General features: G+C 55.0%; 7 protein-coding genes across 7 annotated transcripts; 3 read left to right on the forward strand and 4 right to left on the reverse strand.

The window, feature by feature from the left end:
- Positions 1-743: 743 nt before the first annotated feature.
- GMORB2_3548 (palmitoyltransferase) lies at positions 744-2,166 on the reverse strand (the record flags this gene model as incomplete). Its single annotated transcript, XM_035465524.1, has 3 exons — positions 744-1,399; positions 1,507-1,944; positions 2,049-2,166. 3 exons carry the CDS (start codon positions 2,164-2,166, stop codon positions 744-746), a joined length of 1,212 nt encoding a protein of 403 aa, XP_035318512.1.
- Positions 2,167-3,753: 1,587 nt separating this feature from the next.
- GMORB2_3549 (uncharacterized protein) lies at positions 3,754-4,110 on the forward strand (the record flags this gene model as incomplete). The annotated part of the gene is made up of 2 exons (XM_035465525.1): positions 3,754-3,923; positions 4,083-4,110. The coding sequence occupies 2 exons, from the start codon at positions 3,754-3,756 to the stop codon at positions 4,108-4,110; spliced, it is 198 nt and encodes a 65-aa protein (XP_035318513.1).
- A 1,340-nt stretch (positions 4,111-5,450) lies between these two features.
- GMORB2_3550 (uncharacterized protein) lies at positions 5,451-7,428 on the forward strand (the record flags this gene model as incomplete). The annotated part of the gene is made up of 3 exons (XM_035465526.1): positions 5,451-5,676; positions 5,771-6,968; positions 7,113-7,428. 3 exons carry the CDS (start codon positions 5,451-5,453, stop codon positions 7,426-7,428), a joined length of 1,740 nt encoding a protein of 579 aa, XP_035318514.1.
- Positions 7,429-7,565: 137 nt separating this feature from the next.
- On the reverse strand, positions 7,566-8,550 carry GMORB2_3551 (ArgK protein; the record flags this gene model as incomplete). Its single annotated transcript, XM_035465527.1, has 3 exons — positions 7,566-7,743; positions 7,923-8,245; positions 8,353-8,550. The coding sequence occupies 3 exons, from the start codon at positions 8,548-8,550 to the stop codon at positions 7,566-7,568; spliced, it is 699 nt and encodes a 232-aa protein (XP_035318515.1).
- Positions 8,551-9,815: 1,265 nt separating this feature from the next.
- Positions 9,816-10,623, forward strand: GMORB2_3552 (Sugar (and other) transporter; the record flags this gene model as incomplete). The annotated part of the gene is made up of 3 exons (XM_035465528.1): positions 9,816-9,821; positions 9,913-10,470; positions 10,543-10,623. The coding sequence occupies 3 exons, from the start codon at positions 9,816-9,818 to the stop codon at positions 10,621-10,623; spliced, it is 645 nt and encodes a 214-aa protein (XP_035318516.1).
- A 647-nt stretch (positions 10,624-11,270) lies between these two features.
- GMORB2_3553 ([histone H3]-lysine4 N-trimethyltransferase ASH1L) lies at positions 11,271-14,043 on the reverse strand (the record flags this gene model as incomplete). Its single annotated transcript, XM_035465529.1, has 4 exons — positions 11,271-11,641; positions 11,672-12,269; positions 12,352-12,734; positions 12,852-14,043. The coding sequence occupies 4 exons, from the start codon at positions 14,041-14,043 to the stop codon at positions 11,271-11,273; spliced, it is 2,544 nt and encodes an 847-aa protein (XP_035318517.1).
- A 3,288-nt stretch (positions 14,044-17,331) lies between these two features.
- On the reverse strand, positions 17,332-18,937 carry GMORB2_3554 (phosphatidylinositol transfer protein SFH5; the record flags this gene model as incomplete). The annotated part of the gene is made up of 2 exons (XM_035465530.1): positions 17,332-18,103; positions 18,327-18,937. The coding sequence occupies 2 exons, from the start codon at positions 18,935-18,937 to the stop codon at positions 17,332-17,334; spliced, it is 1,383 nt and encodes a 460-aa protein (XP_035318518.1).
- Positions 18,938-19,318: the final 381 nt, after the last annotated feature.

Below are 19,318 nucleotides of genomic sequence, written 5' to 3' on the forward strand. Positions count from 1 at the left end.
ACTGCGCATAGAATGCATCCAGATCAATGTGCGCTATCACGCGTAGCGGACTGGACGTCTGGTACGAAGCCAGCTGGGACAGATGGCGGTAGGTGAAGCGTGAGCGGAGCCCACCCGACGAGCTGCGCGGAGAGCCCGGGAGATGAGAGGGTGATGACGACGACATGCTCCGGAGATTCTCACGAATGTTCTATGGCGATGTTTCAGTCGGAGTGTGCGTACGTCTTGTCGGAGGCATCGTTGCTGGTTTTTGCGGATGAGGAGAGAGTTCTACGGTGTTGAGGTTTTCGGCACATCGAAGACACGGTTGATGATGGAGGGTGCTCCTGCCCCACCCACTACCGAACGTTGCTGGCAATGACGTCTGACGATATTGAACTATTACCGTTCATATTAAATGCTACATGTCTAGATATAGTTATAGTATAAGATATAGAAGTGTACAAATGAGAGTATGGATAGAGAGAGAAAGCTATATCCTAGCAAGACTTGATAGCTTAGTACTGTTACCCCCCGGGCAACAAGCGTGTATTACCTTCATCTCCCTTACCTTGAGCCGTTTTCGATGCCTGACCCCCCCCCCTTCCCCGTACGCCTTGTATGTATGTATGCAATGCCGAATAATGATATTTACACGAAGGATAGTAGTAGTAAAGAAATGGAGAAAATGAATGTGAGTATCCAGAAGAGAGGAGAGGGAAATAAAAAAGAAGAAGAAACAATTGCAGCCATGCCGAAGGCGGTCAAGCAGCCTTTTCGCGTAGCGGTGCCCCCGTGGCCGTGGTAGCCGCAGACTCGGGTCTGAACCGTGGTAGGTTATACCGCGAGTGGAGCTTCTCCATGAGCGCGTCGTTCATCTCGTAGTCGCTCTCGGGGCTGTCGTGCCTGCAACAGGGCGAGTGTCGTATAGGCAGCAGCCATTCGAGCGGGCTGCTCCCCAGTACGGACTTGACGTTCCGCCAGACGCCCAGGTCCCAGGGGTTCTCGCCGGGCTGGGTCTGGACGATGGCGAAGGTGCGCCTGGCGTGGTGGTCCCTGCGCGACTGGATGTCGTCGAAGAGCTCGGGCACCTCACTGGGCCGCGGGAGGGGGTAGGTGACGGTCCAGTACCCGGGGGCCGAGGGGGTGTCGAGGGGAACGCGGATGGCCAGGTAGAACTGCTGCCGGCGGGCGAGCGCGTCGATGTTGGTCTTGTTCTCGAGTATGTACCTGCCCGACGAGAGCGTCATGCCCAGGGCGAAGAAGCCGAACAGGGCGGCCACGACGAGCGCGGCCACCACCCGGCCGTCAAGGGACATGCCCTCGCGCACCTGGAGGCTCAGCGCGTAGGCCGATGCGCCCAGGCAGACGGACGCGTAGAGCGTTGCGTGGAAGGTGAATTGGAAGAAGAAGTTGAAGGCTGCGGGAGGCAAGGTCAGTCGGGGACACGGCGATGGGTAGAGAGGAGGGGAGGGGAGTATAGAGAGAGAGGGAGAGGGAGAGGGAGAGAGAGATATCAAGACATACACGTCTCGGCCACCATGCCGCCTACCCAGGGACAGAAGTGGTCCATCTTGCGCACGCAGCGACCCAGCTGCGACGAGTGGTGGGCCCTGTCGGGCTTCCAGTTCCAGCACAGGGCGCACCACCGGGGTCTCCCGTCAGCCTCGCAGACGAAGACGTCCTTGGTGTAGAAGGCCTCCAGTCCGGGGCTGTCCGGGTCCTGGTCGATGCTCGTCCATGTGTTCTGGGCCTCGACGTCCTGCCGCTCGCGCTTGGGCAGGGCGCGGCGCTGGTCCTCGGCGGCTTGGCGACGATCGTTGAAGCCGACCGATCCCGGGTTGCGCTGGGTGGTGACGACGGTGCGCACGTACGGCGGGATGGCGGCGAAGAGGAAGACAAAGTGGAGGGCTAATAGGGCGACTGCGGTGCCATGCTGGCCCTTGTGACGATAGAGATAGTCGACTGCGCAACACACGGGAGATCAGTGATGTCCTCCTCCTCCTCCTCCTCCTTCTTCTTCAAGTCTTTGACTGGGGCGCAGGGGGGCAGGGGGGGGATCAACTCACTGCAGATGCGGGCGACAACAGCATAGGTGCCCAGGCCGAATAGGCCAAGAATAAAGAACGGTATGACGCGGGCCGTCCAGCGTTCCGCCTGGCGCTCGTTACAAAGCTGGCCCGGCATTGCATCACCGGATGAGAGCGAGGACGCAAGTCTGCATGGCAAGGACTTTGACGCGTTTTGACGGACAAAAAAGGCCGGGGGGGGGGGGGGGGGGGGGGGGGGGGGGGGGGAGAGAGACTGGGGAGACAGGGAAGGTCTTGACATTTGTCAGGGCTCGGGTGATTCGGGTTCAGCAAAACTGTGTGAATCGTACTGTATTGAAAATAATTGGCACATTGTATTATTATTCATACTATAAATCATCTTCATTACAACGAATAAGAATCTTCAGCTTCGCATCTTGTCTCCAACGACAGTATTAACATATACAACATCGTCAACGCCTCGCAACTGAAAGGGAAAAATGGACAAGAAGTATAAGCAGATAGCAGCTATCATGACGTGAAGCCCGATACCATATTTCATATTTGCTAAGCCCCACCCCCCTCCCCCCCGGATACCTTCGCCCTGCTAAAGGATGTGAGAGGCGGAGGAGCGGTCTTCTTCTGCATCTCAAGGCTCGGGCGCTTGCGATCCGCGGCTGTATGAGTAAGATGGATGGCGGTCTAATCTGAAAGGCTCTTGTGATACTGAGTGAAGGACGTCATTCTGAGCTCCGACCTTTGTTGCGAGTTTACATCCGCACAGTTAGGTAAAATGGGAAGTTCCCATGCTTTCTAATGATGATTGGCTTATCAGCTCGAATGCGGCTCTGCTCACGACCATTCATCACATATACAAGCGTACTATTTCCTCGTCTCGACAACTCACCGACTGACACTAATAAGCAGATCAACATTGCAACTCAAGCGAACTAGTACACAAATAAGGCGCTGCCTACCAGCTACTACTGCTGCCTATTTTCTTTTTCTTCTCCATATTTTCTGTTTTTCCCTTTTCTCTTTTCGTTTTGGCCGTTGACCATGTGATCAGATGACTTCATGATGCCTCCTCGACTATCTTCTGCTCTCTCTCTCTTTCTCCTTTCACCTCGGTGCTGCCCGGGGCGAGCAATGATGCCGCCTGCTTGTGGCTTTGCCCCGTCAATGTCATCCTATGGCAAGAGACCCGGTGAGGCTAGGTCACGTTTTATTGTTTCGGTGAGCGCCCTGACAACCTCGTTTCCTATCATGAAGGTGCTCTGAAAATGACGCCCGCCTTAGGCCCTCACTCTTTCCACGACGCACACAAAGGCTCGAGCCTTTTGTTTCCCACCGATACACAGCCCCCCCCAAATATACCCTCGTAGACAGGCGTTGGACTGGCAGAATTGGCAGAAACACGCAAGGCACGGGCAAGGCAAAGGCCATGGTTGCTGAGCCTGTCCCGGGGCGGTTGCCGTTACCTCTCGCCAGGGGACTCATTCTGGTCGCCTTGACGCCCTATCTAAACCTGGTAGACACACATCATGGACTTCGGTCACACAGTCTTCACCACCGGGGAGTATAAGAAGCCTCCCGTTCTCGGACTAGAGGGAGCTTAGAATGTCATCACACCCAACAGTTGTCTCATACATCACATCAAGCTTCTTCTTCTTTTCTCTCTCTATCCCTCTCTCTCAAGTCTCTTGAAAGCAGTTGTTCCCTCTGAGAACGCCATCCAGCAGCCATGTGCATCAAGAACCACCCCGAGATCTCTGCCGTCGGCGGTATCGTCCAGTCCTCCGGCGGAGCTAAATGGGACTGCCACGTCTGCGGTTTTGAAGGCATGCTTTGGCGCACCACTCGGGCGTGCCTCCAGTGCACTCACATCATCTGCGTCTTGTGCCCGGTCACTCAGTGAGATGTGACTTTCTCGACTCGACCTTTGGCTTGGATAATAACATGAGCCATTCATTCATTCTCTGATGAGAAATATTGGACCTTGTATGGAATAAGAAACCAACCCCCCCCCCCCCCCCCGGTGAGTTGCAGGACGCTGACAGATGACATGATCAGTGTCCTGTTAGATCATAGCCTGGCATGAATGCAATGACGTTTTCTGTTTTTAGATTGAGAGGATGGTACAATAAAGAGGGGGACGGATTGGACAGGGTCTATCGCACGGGTTTCGGCTTGGTTTAGATTGGTTTCTTGCTCTTGTTCCGACCGAATTTTAGAATAGATTTTGATAGTACAATCGAAACTCGTTTATCAGCCTTGTTTCCTTTCTTGCTCCCCAAAAAAAAAGATATTTGAACCGGGAAGAAAAGCGAACCCCTTTTCTTCTCTTTGGTCTCATACGGCTGTCTATCTTCTTCACACACATACGTTTTGATGATGACATCACTGATTGCTCCTCTGCAAGAGTTGCTATATGCATATTACTGTGTCTGTGTGCCACTATGCAATACGCCAGATATACCATTATATCGGTCAATTCTAGATCGGATTGAACCCTGAACAGGACGTATAGGGGAAATCCGTCTCGTTCGTGTATATATAATGTAGTATGCATCACCCGATATCAATGGACTGCCGGAGACAACTGACAAAAAAAAAAAAGATGGATGGGGACTACAGGGTAAGTTCGCTTGGCGTGGTGACGCTATCAATTTATAAAACTTCATCAACAGAAAAGCTGCGTTACTACCATTTTCTCCCCTCCCCTCCCCCATGTTTCATCCCACTTTTCTCGAAAAAAAAAAAATCCCCCCCGTTATAATCTCTCGTTAAAAACTGCGTCATGTCGGATCCGTTGACATCACCGACAAGATGAATTCTTCTTCTTCGGCACAGATAGATGCCAACATTGCTGTGAGATTACTTCTACTCTTTCCATCTCCCTTTTGCCCCTCCCCCCACGTCATTTTTCCCTCTTTTCTTCTCGAGTCTAACGTGCTGTCGAACAAAGTGTGATGCTTGCCGTGTCAAGAAACTCAAGGTATGAAGACACGGCCCTGCCGGATCAGACGGGATTTATCTTTCTCTTACTGACCGACTCCAGTGTTCAAAAGAGCGACCTGTGTGCACCAACTGCAGGCATCATGTGAGACTCTGCCATTACAGCGGCAAGGTTGCCCGATCGCCACTCACTCGGGCGTGAGTCTCTTCCCCCTCACCCTCCCCCCCCCAACGCACAAACACACACACCTTTCTCACCCCCTCGCGCCCACATGATATTCACGAGAGGGAGAGAGATGGAGGGAGAAAGTGTGTGCCTGCGCGAACCGAGTACTGATGCCGTAATACTCTAGGTACCTGACGAGCATTGAACGTCGTCTCAGTCAGATGGAAACCCTCTTTTCAGAGCTGCTACCAAATGTTGACCTGGAAGAGGCTCTGTCGTCGTCGTCGTCGTGGGACCCTGCTAGAGCCTCGTCGGTGATGCGCGCCGAACTGACGCAACCTACCAAGCCGGCAGCAGTAGCGGTGGCAGCAGCAGCAGGCCACCAGCAAGAGGAGTCGGAGAGACGTACAGATAGGACGGACGATTCCATATCGGAGACCGTCCCGGATGAGGCGGATGGGTTTGACTGGCAGGAGGATGTCAATGGGCTGGCTGATGGCATGGCCGCTCTGTCCGTGGAACCCAAGGGAGCAGGATATCTGGGTATGTTGACCCTTTCTCTCAATCCACCTGCTTATCCCGTGAAGAGAGAGACGAGGAAGAGAGGGGGGAGAAGAAGTGAACTGATAGATGATAGGCTCAACCGCTGGTGCCTTCTTCCTCCGACCTCTGCTCTTTTGGCTGGGACACTCCCAGCCGACGGCTGACAACCTTGGGCGGCCGTTTACGGACTCCCCCAAAAGCAACGCAGGCCGCGGCATGGAAGCGTCGAGCCGGCTCTCTGCGTCTATGGAGTCCCGCGAGGTGGTGGGCCGTCTGATAGACAGCTACTTCTCGCTGTACAACCGGACGTACCCGTTCGTGCACGAGGGCACCTTCCGCGCGCAGTACCACGAGGTGATAGCGCGGCCGCACAACCGGTCGTGGCAGATGCTGCTGCACACGATCCTGGCGCTGGGGGCCTGGTGCCTGGGCGACGCGCAGTCCGGCGTGGACGAGGGCCTGTACCGGCGGGCGGTGTCGTTTGGCGAGGCTGATTCGCTCTTCGAGAGCGCGAACCTGACGTTCGTGCAGGCGCTCGTGCTGCTGAGCAACCTCAGCCAGAAGCGGAACAAGCCCAACACGGGGTCCAACTTCCTCGGCCTGGCGACGCGCATGGCCCTCAGCCTCGGGCTGCACCGCGAGCTGCCCGACTGGCACATTGGCATCCTGCAGCGCGAGATCCGCCGCCGCGTCTGGTGGGGCCTGTACACCTTTGACAGCGGCGCCTCCACCACCTTCGGGAGGCCCATCCTCCTCCCCGACAAGGAGGCCATGGACGTCAGGCCCGTCCTCAACATCGCCGACGAGAACCTCACCGCCGGGACGACGGCCGTGCCCCCAGAGTCGACAGAGCCCACCATCTACTCCAGCCTCAGGTGGCAGAGCGACTTTCACCTCCACACGAACCACATCTCCAACCACCTGCTCTCATCGACGGGCGTGCCCGCCGAGGAGGCCCTGGCCATGGACGCCTCCCTGGACGCCTGGTCCGACAGGCTGCCCGCCTACTTCCGCCTCGACCACGAGCTGGCGACGGCCGACCCGACCTTCCTGTTCGCCCGCTGCCGTCTGTGGTGGCGCGTGTGGAACCTCAAGATCGTCCTGTTCCGCCAGCTCCTCCTCAAGAGGGCCGTCGAGCGGACCAGCAGACGCGACGCCCTCGGCACCCTGAGCGAGGCACACGTCAAGAGTAGGGATGTCGCCGTGCACGCCGCCAGCTCTACGATCGCCTCCATCCACGGGCTGTCTCAGATGGGCGCCAATATAAATCGACTTGTGGCATGGTATTCAATGTAAGTCTCTTTTCTTCTTCTGTCCATAAACCCCCCCTCACCCCTCCGCTCCGTCTAAGGTTGTGTGTGTGTGTGAGAGAGATAGAGAGAGCGAGAGAGAGAGGGGGGGGGAAGGGAGATTAGATGCTAACCATGTGAACGAAGCTACTTTCTATTCCACGCCTCCCTCATCATTGCCCTGGCCATTGTCGGCGACGCAGAATCCCTCGACCTGCCCCGGTGGCAGTCGGATCTCGAGACGGTGCGCACAATCTTCCGCATAACCTACGCGGATAACTCGCTCGCCCAGCGCTGCGCTGACATCCTCGATCTCATCGTGCCGAGCAACCTGATCATGGCGGCAGGGTGGGACGGATTCCCGCTGGACACCGGGTTCGGCGACATGACCAACTGGCCCGCTGATGGGAGTGACTTCATGTCCCTCTTCGGCTGGCCCGACGCCACCGGACCCGGAGTTTGATGTCTCTGACGGGAGAACTCGAGAAGAATGAGGGTCTCTCCAAGCCAGTCGCGACCTCTTGCAGTCGGGAAGGAGACTATTCTCGATGACGACTTGACGGCAAGAAAGCAAGAAGATCAAGATGACAATGACGCCATTCAATTGAAGATCCGGATGTCTGGACGAATGAGATGAGAACGAATCATCTCCCCATTGGGGAGATCATTCTCCTCAGCTCGCTGACGGGCCTTTTCCGGGGTCTTTTCGATGCCGGCTTGCAAATGTCGACGCGAGAGCCTCTCCCTCGCCACTTCGGGTTGTATGTCGACGAACCATCTGCTTCGACGCGTCAGGGCAAGAAACGATTAGCAAAACAGGCCAAACAGAGAAAAGAAGAAAGGAGAGAAAGAAGAGAGGGAGGGAGAGGGAGAGGGAGAGAGAGAGGGAGGGAGGGAGGGAGGGAGATAGAGAGAGATAGAGAGAGAGAGAGGAGGGGGGAGGTGGGAACATCCTACTTGTCATCAACAACTTCGGCTATCCTCCTCCACGGATCCTGATCAAGAAGGGTATAGTTCCCCTCCACGATGACGACCCTGCACCGGGACGAGATAGAGATGGCGTCGGGTATCGGGTCGCCGATGGCGTGGTCGAAGCTGGGTGCTGTGATGACGACCTCAGGCTCGTCGCAGTCCGTCACGGGCGTGTCCCTCAGCCTCATGACCAGGCTGATGAAGGCTTCCACGTCGAAGGTGAAGGGCGCGCCTCGGCGATGGAAAGCGTAGTCTGGGTCGTCAAAGGTTGATAGTTTGGCTTTTGTATGATGGAAGCCGTCCTGTGTCTGTCAGTGCCGAGCATAGGGACGGTGGACAGAAATACGATCTGCCGGGGTGATCAGACAGGGAGGGCAGGATGATGGGAAGAAGACGCGGACGAGATGAAACTCACCATGGGAAGAACAGATGTATTGGCCATGGAACCATCCGTCTTACCGATGGCTCTGAGAAGAGCGTCGGTGACGGTGGATTTGCCGGATCCGGGAACGCCCGCCAGAGCAATGAGGATGCGGCTCCGTGCATCTTTTTGATGGAGGAGGTGCTGGATACGTTGTTGGAGGATGACGACTGTCTTTTCCAAATCGTCCATGATTTGCCTGTAGTTTGTGGTATATATATAATTTTTTTTTTCTTTTCCCAAAAAAAAAAAAAAAAAAAAAAGTTGAACGGGAGGTTTTTTTTCTTCTTTTTTTTCTCTCTTTATCTCTTCTTCCCTCTTCTTCTTCTTTTTTCCCCCCCTCCCTCTTTTGGATATAACTAGATACTGTTGTTAGAAACTGAATAATAACATACAATCTTGTACAAGGGGAAAAAAAATTATAGAGAAGGATAATAAAGAAACCAATGCCACCCCCGGAGAAGACCGGACCATGGTCTGACAATTCGTAAGAGGCGGGGAAGTATCTCGGAGCAGAGCCGTCCATGACCCGGCAGTTTCTTCTTCTTGATGAAGCACGTGAAAAGTGAAAAAGACTCGGAACGACATGATTGAACTCTCGATTGGGTGAACCTGTAGCAAGAGTCCTCGAGTTCAAAAGTATATAGAAGGTCCCCTCCCTCCGCCTCCCCCGTCCCCCCTAAACCCCCAACCCCTCAAACCCCTTAAAAAATGAATGTGTCATCATCCTTTCTTTTTTTTTTTTTTTCCCTCTCCGACTCTCAAACGGGTTTTGGAGTGTTTCCAACAAATCTCGACCCCGGGCTTGTCGAAATCGTACGATACGTCCCAAGTGCTCTTCTTTGTATGTATGTATTTCGGACGACTGCGGTCCGGGGATCGGCAATCCCAATGCCGGATGTACGAGCATCATGGTGTGACTGTGTCAAAAAAGACTTGGAGATGTCCCCGCAAAACTAGGAAAGGACCCGCTCAATCTATGGAGAAGGAAAAAGGAGAAAAAAGAAAAGAAAAAGAAAAGAAAAAGAAAGAGAGAAAAAAAAAGTGTGTGGTCCCCCCCCCCCCATGGTCTGATCCCCGTGGGGCCAAAGAGCAAGGGTATCCAAAATAATAATAATAAAAGCATGGGGGAGTCAGGAATCTGGTATTAATATTATGTGAGTACCGAGAGAAGGGTAAACCTATTCCCGGTTATGAAAGTTGGAAGTTGGGGGTCATACATTGTATATACAAGTATCAATATGAATATGAATATATATATATATATATATAAAGAAGAGAGAAAAAAAAGGAGATTGAAGAGTTGGGATCTTACTATTTGCAATATTGATGAAAGTGTATACACTCCTCCTCGACTTGGTTTGATCACAACTTGGCTCAATTCCCTTTACTTATTATCATTATTTTTATTTTATTTTTTTAGCCTGATCAAATTTTGACCGTCATTGGCCGACATCATGGCCGTCATCATTGACTCCCTCGACTTCCCTGACAAGAGTGTATATAGACCGTCATGCACGAGAATCCCTGCTTATTCGGTCTCCCAGCCGTGAGCATCCTCTCCCCGGCCCCTGGCTGGGCACGCTGTCCGCCGGGCGCGCCGTAGCCGGCCCCTTCTCTTGGTCGGACAGCTCACCATGGTTCGTGCTCCCCCATGTGCATGCTCCCATGTACATGCCCGAGGTGTCGACGCCGCCCATCCAGAGCGCCACTCGTCCTGCAGAAGCTGAGGCGTCCCCATCACCCTCGGAACCCTGGTCGGATACTGGCTCGAGTACGGCACCCGGCACTCGTACACTGGCGGGGCACGCGGTACGCGCTCTCCGTCGCCTCCTCGCCGGCTGCGGCGCCATGTTCCTCTGGCAGTTCATGGGCTGCCACTGCAGCTGCAACGCCATCGCCTGCTACGTCCGGACCATGTTCGCCCAGCTCGGCCTCGAGGGAGCCACCTCCGGTCTCCTGGCCGCCGGCCGTCTACGGCGTCGCGAACTCGCTCGTCGCCTTCCCGCCCTGCTCCTTCTGCTCCTTGACCGACAGGATCGGCCGCCGTCGCGGCACCTGCCTCTCTCCCTCGACAACGTCGACGCCATCGTCGGCGCCTACATCTACAACGTCCACTTCCCCTTCTCCTTCGCCCCCCCCCCCCCCCCCCCCCCCTTCCTCACCTACTTCCTCATCCCCGAGACCTGGGGCAGGAGCCTCGAGGGCATAGACCTCGTCTTTGGTGATACTGCTGCTCATGAGGGAGAAGGCCCGTTTGGCTGACATCGCTTCTGCCATGGGTCTCACAGAGGCTTCGCCTGATGGCAAAGAAAAGAAAGAGGTCGACAATGCTCGTGCTCATCGTATGGAGGCCAGCAATGTTTAGACAGACAGCCCGGCTGTTCATGTATACACACACACTCTCTCTCTCTCTCATTCCCTCTCTCTCTCTCTCTCTCTCATACACTCGGCCACGAGAGCAATGATACCCGACACTTGCTAGTACTTCATCGATACACATGTACGTCATCACTTAAACCCTTGCATCAACCGACATGCAATGTACCTCTCTATATTGATACACCCCTCGTTGTTGAATATCTACATGTATTGTGACCCATTCCTCCGAAAATATCAACTCAAAAAACACCACGTAGCGGAACCAAAGCAATGGGAAAACTAGAGCCAAAAAGAGTTGAAAATGAAAACCCCTGACTGAACACACAAAATAGCAGCAGAATAATATATCCCCTACGCCCAGCCATATCTAGTCATACAGAAAGAGAAAAATGATACGCCCAATCGTGGCACCTCAGTAAGCAAATAAAAAGGGATGGGACAGCTGCCTTCAAATCTTAGACGTCATCGTTGGTAAAAGAGAAAGATAGTCACTCCCTCGTAGATCGTCGCTGCCGGGACTAGTGAGCTTTTCAGTCGGAATCAGCTACAGTAATCTCGTATTGCCTGTCCAGCTCTTCCTTCATCTTCTCCGCCGCCGTCATGCGCGGTGCGGCTGCAGCCTTCTTGAGAGGGCGGACCTTTGTGACCGCCATCTTGTTGCGAGCCGTCTTGGTATTGACCGCCGTCTTGAGCACCTTATTGGCAGTGGTCTTGACTGAGGCTTTGATAGAAGCCTTGGCCGTTGTCTTGGGTGCGGCCTTGGGTGTGGCCTTGGCCGTAGGCTTCGCTGCAGCCTTGGCGGGAGACTTGTCTCCAGCATTTGCTCCAGTCTTGGAAGCAGCCTTTCCGGCGGCCTTCTTTGCCGTCTTTGACGCAGGCCCCTTTTGTAGTTTGGTCTTGGCTGGGGAGCTCAGAGTGGCTTGCTTCTTACCGGCGCCGCCCTTGCCGTAGGCCTTGGAAACGCGGTTCGCCGTCGTCTTGCTCATCACGGATTTCGAAGCCTGGCCGCTACCCAGAGCCTTCTTGGCGTTGGAGACAGTCGACGACATCCCCTTGCGGACGGCGATAGCGGTCCCCTTGGCCATCTTGATGCCCACGGTGGCCAGGGCCTCCTTGGTGCTCGTGATGCGGGGCTTCTTGGCCTTGTTATCCTTGTCCTCGCCGCTGCCGGTCAGGTCCTTGAGCTTGCGCTTGCCGGTCGAGATGGTCTCTTTGACCGCCTTCTGCAGGCTAGCTTTGATCTTCTGCTCGCGCGTCTTGGGGCCCAGGATGCCGCGGCAGTTTGGCTCGCCGCAGAGGCAGGATTGCACGTTCTTAGCCGAGAAGGGGTCAAAGTTGTAGTCGTACGTCAGTTCCTCGCCCGTCGTGATGGGGTTGTCGCCGGCAAACAAGGCCATGCGCGGCTGACCCGACACAATCCATTTGATCATCCTGCAGTTAGGGTTGCAGCTGTGGTTGACGAAGCGTGCGATGCTGCCCGTGGTGGCATCGATGATCATGTTTTGGTCAAAGCTCATCAGGTAGTAGCACTGCGATGCGTGTTTTGTAAGCATCGAGTCGCCGCGGCCGGATGGGCCAGCAAGTAATATGGTAGGGTTGTCGTTTGCTTACCTCATTATCCTTGTAGACCTCGTTCATGCGACGCTCACACTCCTCTTCGGTGATAATCTCGCCAGCATACTCCATGATGATCTGATGAGGCTCAAAGCAACGGTTACTGCGGACTCCGTAACCGCGGTCTGACGTCTTGATAACCTCGACACCAACACGGTACTTTCCACCCTTGGCGCGGCGTGCCGTCAGGTCGGCAAAGGCGCGGTTGGTGCAGTACTGCCGACCGACGTTGCAGTTCGTCTCGTCGCATTCGTACAGCATGATGCGGTTCTGGCAGCTCTCGCTGCAGCCATCCTCCGGCTTGCACACACACTTGGACTGATAGTCGTGGAAGTGTGGCGACTTGCGCCAGACCTCGCGGGACCCTCCAATGAATCGGTCTGACAGAACACGAGGTCAGTAAGGGAAAAAAAGGAAGAAGCAAAAAATCAAGAAGAACACGAGTGTACTCAGCAACAAGGGTCTCGTCTCTGTTACTACCACAGGGAAATACATACTCTTTGTCATCTTCTTCCACTCATCAGGCTTAGGTTGGCCCGGCGGAAGAGGATTGCAGACGTTGAAGGGCAGTTTGAAGTCGCGGCCGGAAATGAGGGTGCGCATGCCCGTGTATATGGGCAGCGGCATAATCTTGTTGATGCGACCGCTGGGCTTCAACTCGGGCAGCTCAGAGAGGCTCTGCTTCTCAGCCGGTGTCAGGCCCTTGACGAAGTCGACAGGGCCATCCTGACCGGCATACAGGCCCTTATTGAGGTACTTCTTGACGCGTCTTTGTTTTGTATTAACAGATTCGGGTGCCTCCTTGTTGGGTTCGTCGGGCGTCCCAGGCGTGTCAACTTTGGTCTTCTTGCGTGCCGGCTGCTCTTTCTCCTCGTTGACTTCATTGGGGTTGATATATTTGCCGTTGGACCAAACCGTGATGATGATGGGCTTCTCGTCAACATGGGAAAACTCCTTGGTGTCCTGCAGGCGGCGCAGCTCACGCGGAAGCTGAGATTCGTCAATCTTCGTCGAGGATCTGCGTTTGCTTCGTGCTGACTGTTTCGAGGGGGGCGACAGTGCAGGAGCGGTCCGTCTCGTGACGCGAACGGGGAGAGGCGATTCTTTGACCTGGCGTCTTGTGTTGGAGGGTTTAGCAGTCTTGGGCGGGGACTGGAGGTTCAGCGCGTCAATTGATGCATTGTCGCGTGCCGGCCTCGAGCTTTTGCGCTGAGGGGTTCCGTTGGCAGCCTGCTCGTCCGTCATGGTGGTGCCGGCAATGGTTCGACGCCGGCGGTTGGAGACAACATCGCCGTTAGCGCGTCTCTTCCCGTGGTCTGCAGTGCCGGCCAGCTTGGAGAGGTTGTATTCAGGCCGGGAGACGCGCGTCCGGCGAGCGCGGCCGGGTGTTGTGGAGGAGTCGTCGTGTTCGGCAGGGTCAGCATGGTCGTTGTCGCGTTTGGCATCCGCTTGCGCGTCTGCGCGCGCGTCCAGATCGACGGCGGCGTCGGCGGCGGCGTCGGTCATAGGTAAGTCGGCAGACTCGGAGGCAGCATCCACGGCGACGGTAATCACATAATTCTTCGACATGTCCGAGTGCATGCTGGCGCTGTCGGCGATGGTGGTGGGGGGTGTCGAGTTAGAAGACGCGACATTGGAAATGACGTCCAATGTCGGCGTCGAGAAGCTGCTGTCAGGGGAGAGCGACATTGTGGCAGCTCGGATGGCTAGACGCGTCGAGTGGCGCACATGCGAGGACAAGGGAAATCAGTATGCCGGCCCAGTTGTGAATTTTTCAAAGACAGTGGTGGAGAGAAAATCCAAAGATCGAAACGGAAAGAAAGGAAAAAGCAAATGGGAACAAGGTGTGAAAAAGGGAGGGCGATAGTAGTGGTGGGAGTAAAGTAGATCGGGATGCAGAGGTGTGGGGATGCGTGTGTAATTGGCCGGAATGGACGAGGTGGATGGATTGGATAGCCTGACAGGGTTCCCGACACTCAAAGTAAGGAAACAGAGACGCGCGTGGTCCGGCAGGCCGAGACCAATAAGCCGGTGATTCCAGCAAATGGACGGTTGAGGAATAATAACAAAAAAGGGGGGTTTCTACTCTTCTCCTTCTTTCTTGTAGTTGAAGGCGTAACACCGGTGTGCACAGTTTCCTTAAACTTGGCCCCCGATATCGTCTTTTGTTTTATATGTTGCTGGATTTGGCAGCAGCAGCAGCAGCAGCAGCAGCAGCAGCAGTGAGGGGAAAAAACAGTGGACGCGCTGAACACAAGCCGTAGAAGGGAGTGGTGGGTGGTTGAGTTTTACTCAAAGAAGCGAGGGAAAATGGTGTCGTTGTCTTGTCCAGCGATGATGCCTTGGCGATGTTGCCACGCGTAACAGGGAGGGCGTATTTATGTTGCGGCTGTCGCCGGCCGACCAGGAACCAGATAGGCGGCCACCAGAAGAGCGTTTGTTGTTCTCTTGTTGCCCAAGGCGGCGGTTCAACAACGTGTTAAGCTGTCTGCTCTTGCCGGAGCTGAAAGCTGGGTTGGGTGCAGGCGAGGAAGGGGGAAAGAGGAGAATATGACAGAAAGAGGTCCACGCGGTGGTCGGGGAGGGGGGTGATTCGGCCAGAGGGAGGGAACAACAGAGGTGATTTGACGGAGGATAGACGAGAGAAGGTGAAAAGGGGATGGACAGCTGTAAGAAGAGAGTGTGGCGGTGCGTGAGACGAGGAGTAGTGGGAGAAGGGGGGAAACAGCTGGTGTTGGCGAGGAAAGAAGAAGGAGGAGGAGATGATGATGAAACTGCGAGAAGCCAGCGGTTTGTAAGTGACAAGTTGAAATCTAGGGAAGGTACGACTGTACGAGTGAGAAGGGGGGGATCAATCCTTCCACTTTTCCCACTTCCCCCCGTTCAACCTCCAAGGAACCTTCAAACCTGTTTGGGGTTGTTCCTTCTCTTTTTTTTTTCCAGCTCTAGCCTTTTCCTTTCATCCCTCCACCCCTCGCAACGCTTTTCTCTATATATCAGATTGATACTGAAGAATCTTTCGTATTTGAATACAAAAGAGAGCAGCAGAAAATCAGCAGTGTCACGCTCTCTCCTTGGATGAGTTTGGACTTGTTCGGAGGTGCATCATTGCCCGAGATTGTGTGGGCGGGCGGGCGGGGGGTGGCTGCGTGCGACTACTGACGGGCCCTTTCGCTCTAAAAAAAAAAAGGTGCCATGTTCATCATGGATGAATAGCAGAGAATACACGGGAGTTTGTGAACCGCATTTATCTGGTCTTTCGATAGCTATAGACTCGTAATACCTAACGTATGTATCCCCCCCCCCCCCCCCTTTTGCACTTGAAGACTCCTCGGACAGATGACGAACCCAACCCAACCCAGCCCAACCCATGGTTGTTTCGTGTGTCTCAGCAGTGGCATATTGATGCTGACACTCAGCCACGGACGACCGGGTTCTGGCTCAAAAAAGTCAACTTCAATCACGATCAATTAATGACATGTCCCCGCTTCGGGTTTCGAATAGCAGCACTCCAGATGCTCAACTACACCGTCATCGTGGCGGCATACTGGAAAGAAGGAAACCCGCCACTGGCTTACCAACGTCCGGCGAGACCGCAAGGGCGAACATGAAGGCCACCATAAGAAGGACGACACCGTCGCACAAGCGGTTTCCCATCTTCCTTGAGGGAGAAGCACATGGTCGCGGCATGTGCCTTGCAAGAGTATCACCTCTTGGCCGTCCCCGAGCTTGCTCTCGCTGCTCCGATGTGCGTTCATCCCCATCCCCCCCCAAGCCCAAGGCAAGAGGGTAGACTCAGCCGGGATAGGGGAAACGGCTGCATAGTATTGGAAACCGTACAGGAAGCTTTTTATATTCATGATCGTACTACCCGTCGTTCTTTTTAATGGGCGTTCCGGAGCGATATCTCACACAGCGTGCAGAAGTGTCTACACCAACAACGTCACGAGGTCACGCAACGCACAGGCCAAACATGACGGCATCACCTCCCACGACAGTTCCATGTAGACATTCAAGCTCACCAGGATGTTGGATACCCTCTTTTCCCCCCCCTTCCTCTTGCAGTACCATTTGCTGGCGAGATGCTTGCCAAAGGGCCAAGGGCCATGATAAAGGAACCATTCGTTATATCCCCTTTATGAATTGCCAAGCATATGGGGTCTGCCACACACGGCTAGGCACATCACGGCCAGGGAGGCAGTGCGAAGAACCATGATGTGAACAAGGGGAGGGCCATACATCCGTCGTGGAATGCTACTCACTTCTCTGAGCATTCATCACCTTTCCATTCGGGATTGCCTCTCCATTTCAGTAGTGGCCAATGTGGCAACGTCAGCATACTACTGCTGTGCAGACAATGCATGCTTGCAAGGAGACGGGGTATCGCAGCATGCCACGTGATATATATCAAGTCCATTGCCGAGAGCAGAAGGTATGTCAGTGTAAGTACGAGAATAGAGAGTACTCTGTCTACTCTACAATACAAGCAGATTGGTCATCATGACCACTCACCACTCTCACGGGGAAGCACGTAACACTGTGTCATGAAACACAGCCGATCTCATATCAGCAACCCACCACGTCACACAAGTCCGGAGAGTAGGGGGGGGGGAGAGAAGAGATATGGGGTATAAAGACGGTAAATTGATTGTGATATCATTCTATATTAAAGAGAAGGGGAGCCCTTCCTCCACCTGGCCAAAACAACATCATCATCCAGCAGGTGTGAGATGGCAGAGGCCCACAAATTAACAAGCTGTAGGGGTATTCATCAAAACGACAGCAACAGCATACAAGAAGGGGAAACAAAAAGCAAGTCCCATGCGACCCCAGACCCCAGATTGGGGAGGTGTATATGATGACCATATTCACCTCTCCACATCATATACCTGGGAGGAGGGGGGAGGATTTGAGCTGACGTCATATCTTACGACAAAGAAAGGGAGGGGGGTTGGTATGAAGGAGCCTCTGATACTCTTAGGCAGAGTCCTTCTTAGGTTCCTCCTCGGTCTTGGACTCCTCGGTCTTGGGCTCCTCGGTCTTGGGCTCCTCGGTCTTGGGCTCCTCGGTCTTGGGCTCCTCAGTCTTGGTCTCCTCGGTCTTGGTCTCCTCAGCCTTGGTCTCCTCAGCCTTGGTCTCCTCAGCCTTGGCCTCCTCAGCCTTGGCCTCGGTAGCAGCAAGCTCGGCAGGGGGGGCGGCAGCATCAGCATCAGCATCAGCGCCGGCGCCAGCGCCAGCAGCGGGAGTGTCATCCTTGGCGGGGGGCTCAGGCTTGGCCTCGTCGGCAGGAGAAGCAGGGGCAGGAGGGGCGGCGCCGGCAAACTTGACGGTGAGACCGGTGTCCTTGACGGGGCCGGCCTTGCCACCGTACTCGGTGGGGAGGGTGTCGGCGATGGTGGGCAGCTCGCCGGCGAGACTGGTGCCGGAGCTCATCGGGTGGAACTTGCGCAGGGTGGCGGGAGCGAGGAAGAGCTTCATGGCGGCGTACATCCAGCCCATGATGGCGGGGACGTTGACGAAGTACTTGTGGGAGAGGAGCTCGGGATAGGCCATGCCGAATGTCTGGATGGTCTCCTGGCTGGCGGCCTTGACGTGGGGGTCCATGCGGAGGAAGCTGACGGAGAGGTAGTCGTGGACCTGGATCATCTGGTAAGGGTCGGGGCCGTCGTCGGGGATGGCCTCTGTGACGGAGGACAGGTTGAGCCTCTGGACGCCCATCTCCATGAGGGCGGCACGCCACTTGATGAAGCTGCATCTCGGTCAGCTCTCTTCTCTCTCTTTTCTCCTTCTCCGCCTCCCTTTCTTCTTTTTTTCTTGTTCTTCCAAGGGAGGGTGTGTGGGAAGAGAACGAGGGGGCGAGAGGGAGGAGGGAAGATTTGCGGCAGCACGTACCACATGGTGACACTGCCCTCTGTGGGAGAACGTCAAGAAGGGGGGGGGGGGGGGGGGGGGGGGAGAAGAAGAAAACCCACTCTTGAACATTTCCAAACGTAGCCTTCTTATCCTTGACGGCACCGTAGATATTCCAGGTAATGATCGTCTCCTTGCCCTGAGCATCCTTGTGAACGGTGAGGTATCCGAGACCACCGTACTTGGCCTCGTCGTAGAGCTCGTCGACCAGCTTCCCGGGCTGCGTCTTGGCGCGCCACTCGAGCGCAGAGGTAAGCTGCTTCTCGGCCGTGGCCGGGTCGCCGTTGTTGGCGCGAAGGAACTTCTGAAGGACGACCTTGGTGGGGGCGTGCTTCAGGGCGTCGTCAACGGACAGGTCGACCGCCCACATCTCGGCGTGGCCCGACTTCTTGACGATCTCGGGCAGACGAGCGGCCAGCTTGGCGATGGGGGTGGAAGGGGCGGCGGTGACGGTGGCGGTCGAGGTCCCAGCACCGGCGTGATCGACGAGCTTCTCGGCAGCGGCGGCAGGAGCAGGAGCAGGCTTCTCAGAAGCAGCAGGAGGCTCAGGCTTCTTCTCTTCCGTCGTCGTCGTCGTCGTCGTCGCGGGCGCGGCAGGAGTCTCGACGAGAGCAGCAGACTCAGAGACGGGCTCAACGGCCGGAGTGGCAGCGATTTCCTTGTTGTCTGACATGATGATGGTCTTATGTCGGGGACGGGGCCGGGGATGGAGGATGTACCCAAGTCTTGTCTATAGTGGCAAGATGCTATTATATGGAAAGAAAGAAGTGATGATGATGACGATGATGATGAGGAGGAGGAAAGGGATGGAATTAGGGGAAATAGAAAAAGAGAGAAGGAGAGAGAGAGAGTGTGTGTGTGTGTGTGTATGTGTGTCAAGGACAAGGGAAGAAGAAAATTAAAAGGGTGGTTTCCAAAATGGACTGGGGTGTCGTTAGCTCTGCAGGCTTTTGCAGGCTTTTGCAGGCTTCGGGCTTGCAGCTGTCGCGCAACTGCAAGTTGAAGGGGAAGATGTCCCGGGAGGAAAAACAAAAAACAATTGGCGGGAAACTTG

The sequence above is a fragment of the Geosmithia morbida genome (assembly GCF_012550715.1).
Source record: "Geosmithia morbida isolate 1262 chromosome Unknown scaffold_19, whole genome shotgun sequence".
NCBI lineage: Eukaryota > Fungi > Ascomycota > Sordariomycetes > Hypocreales > Bionectriaceae > Geosmithia > Geosmithia morbida.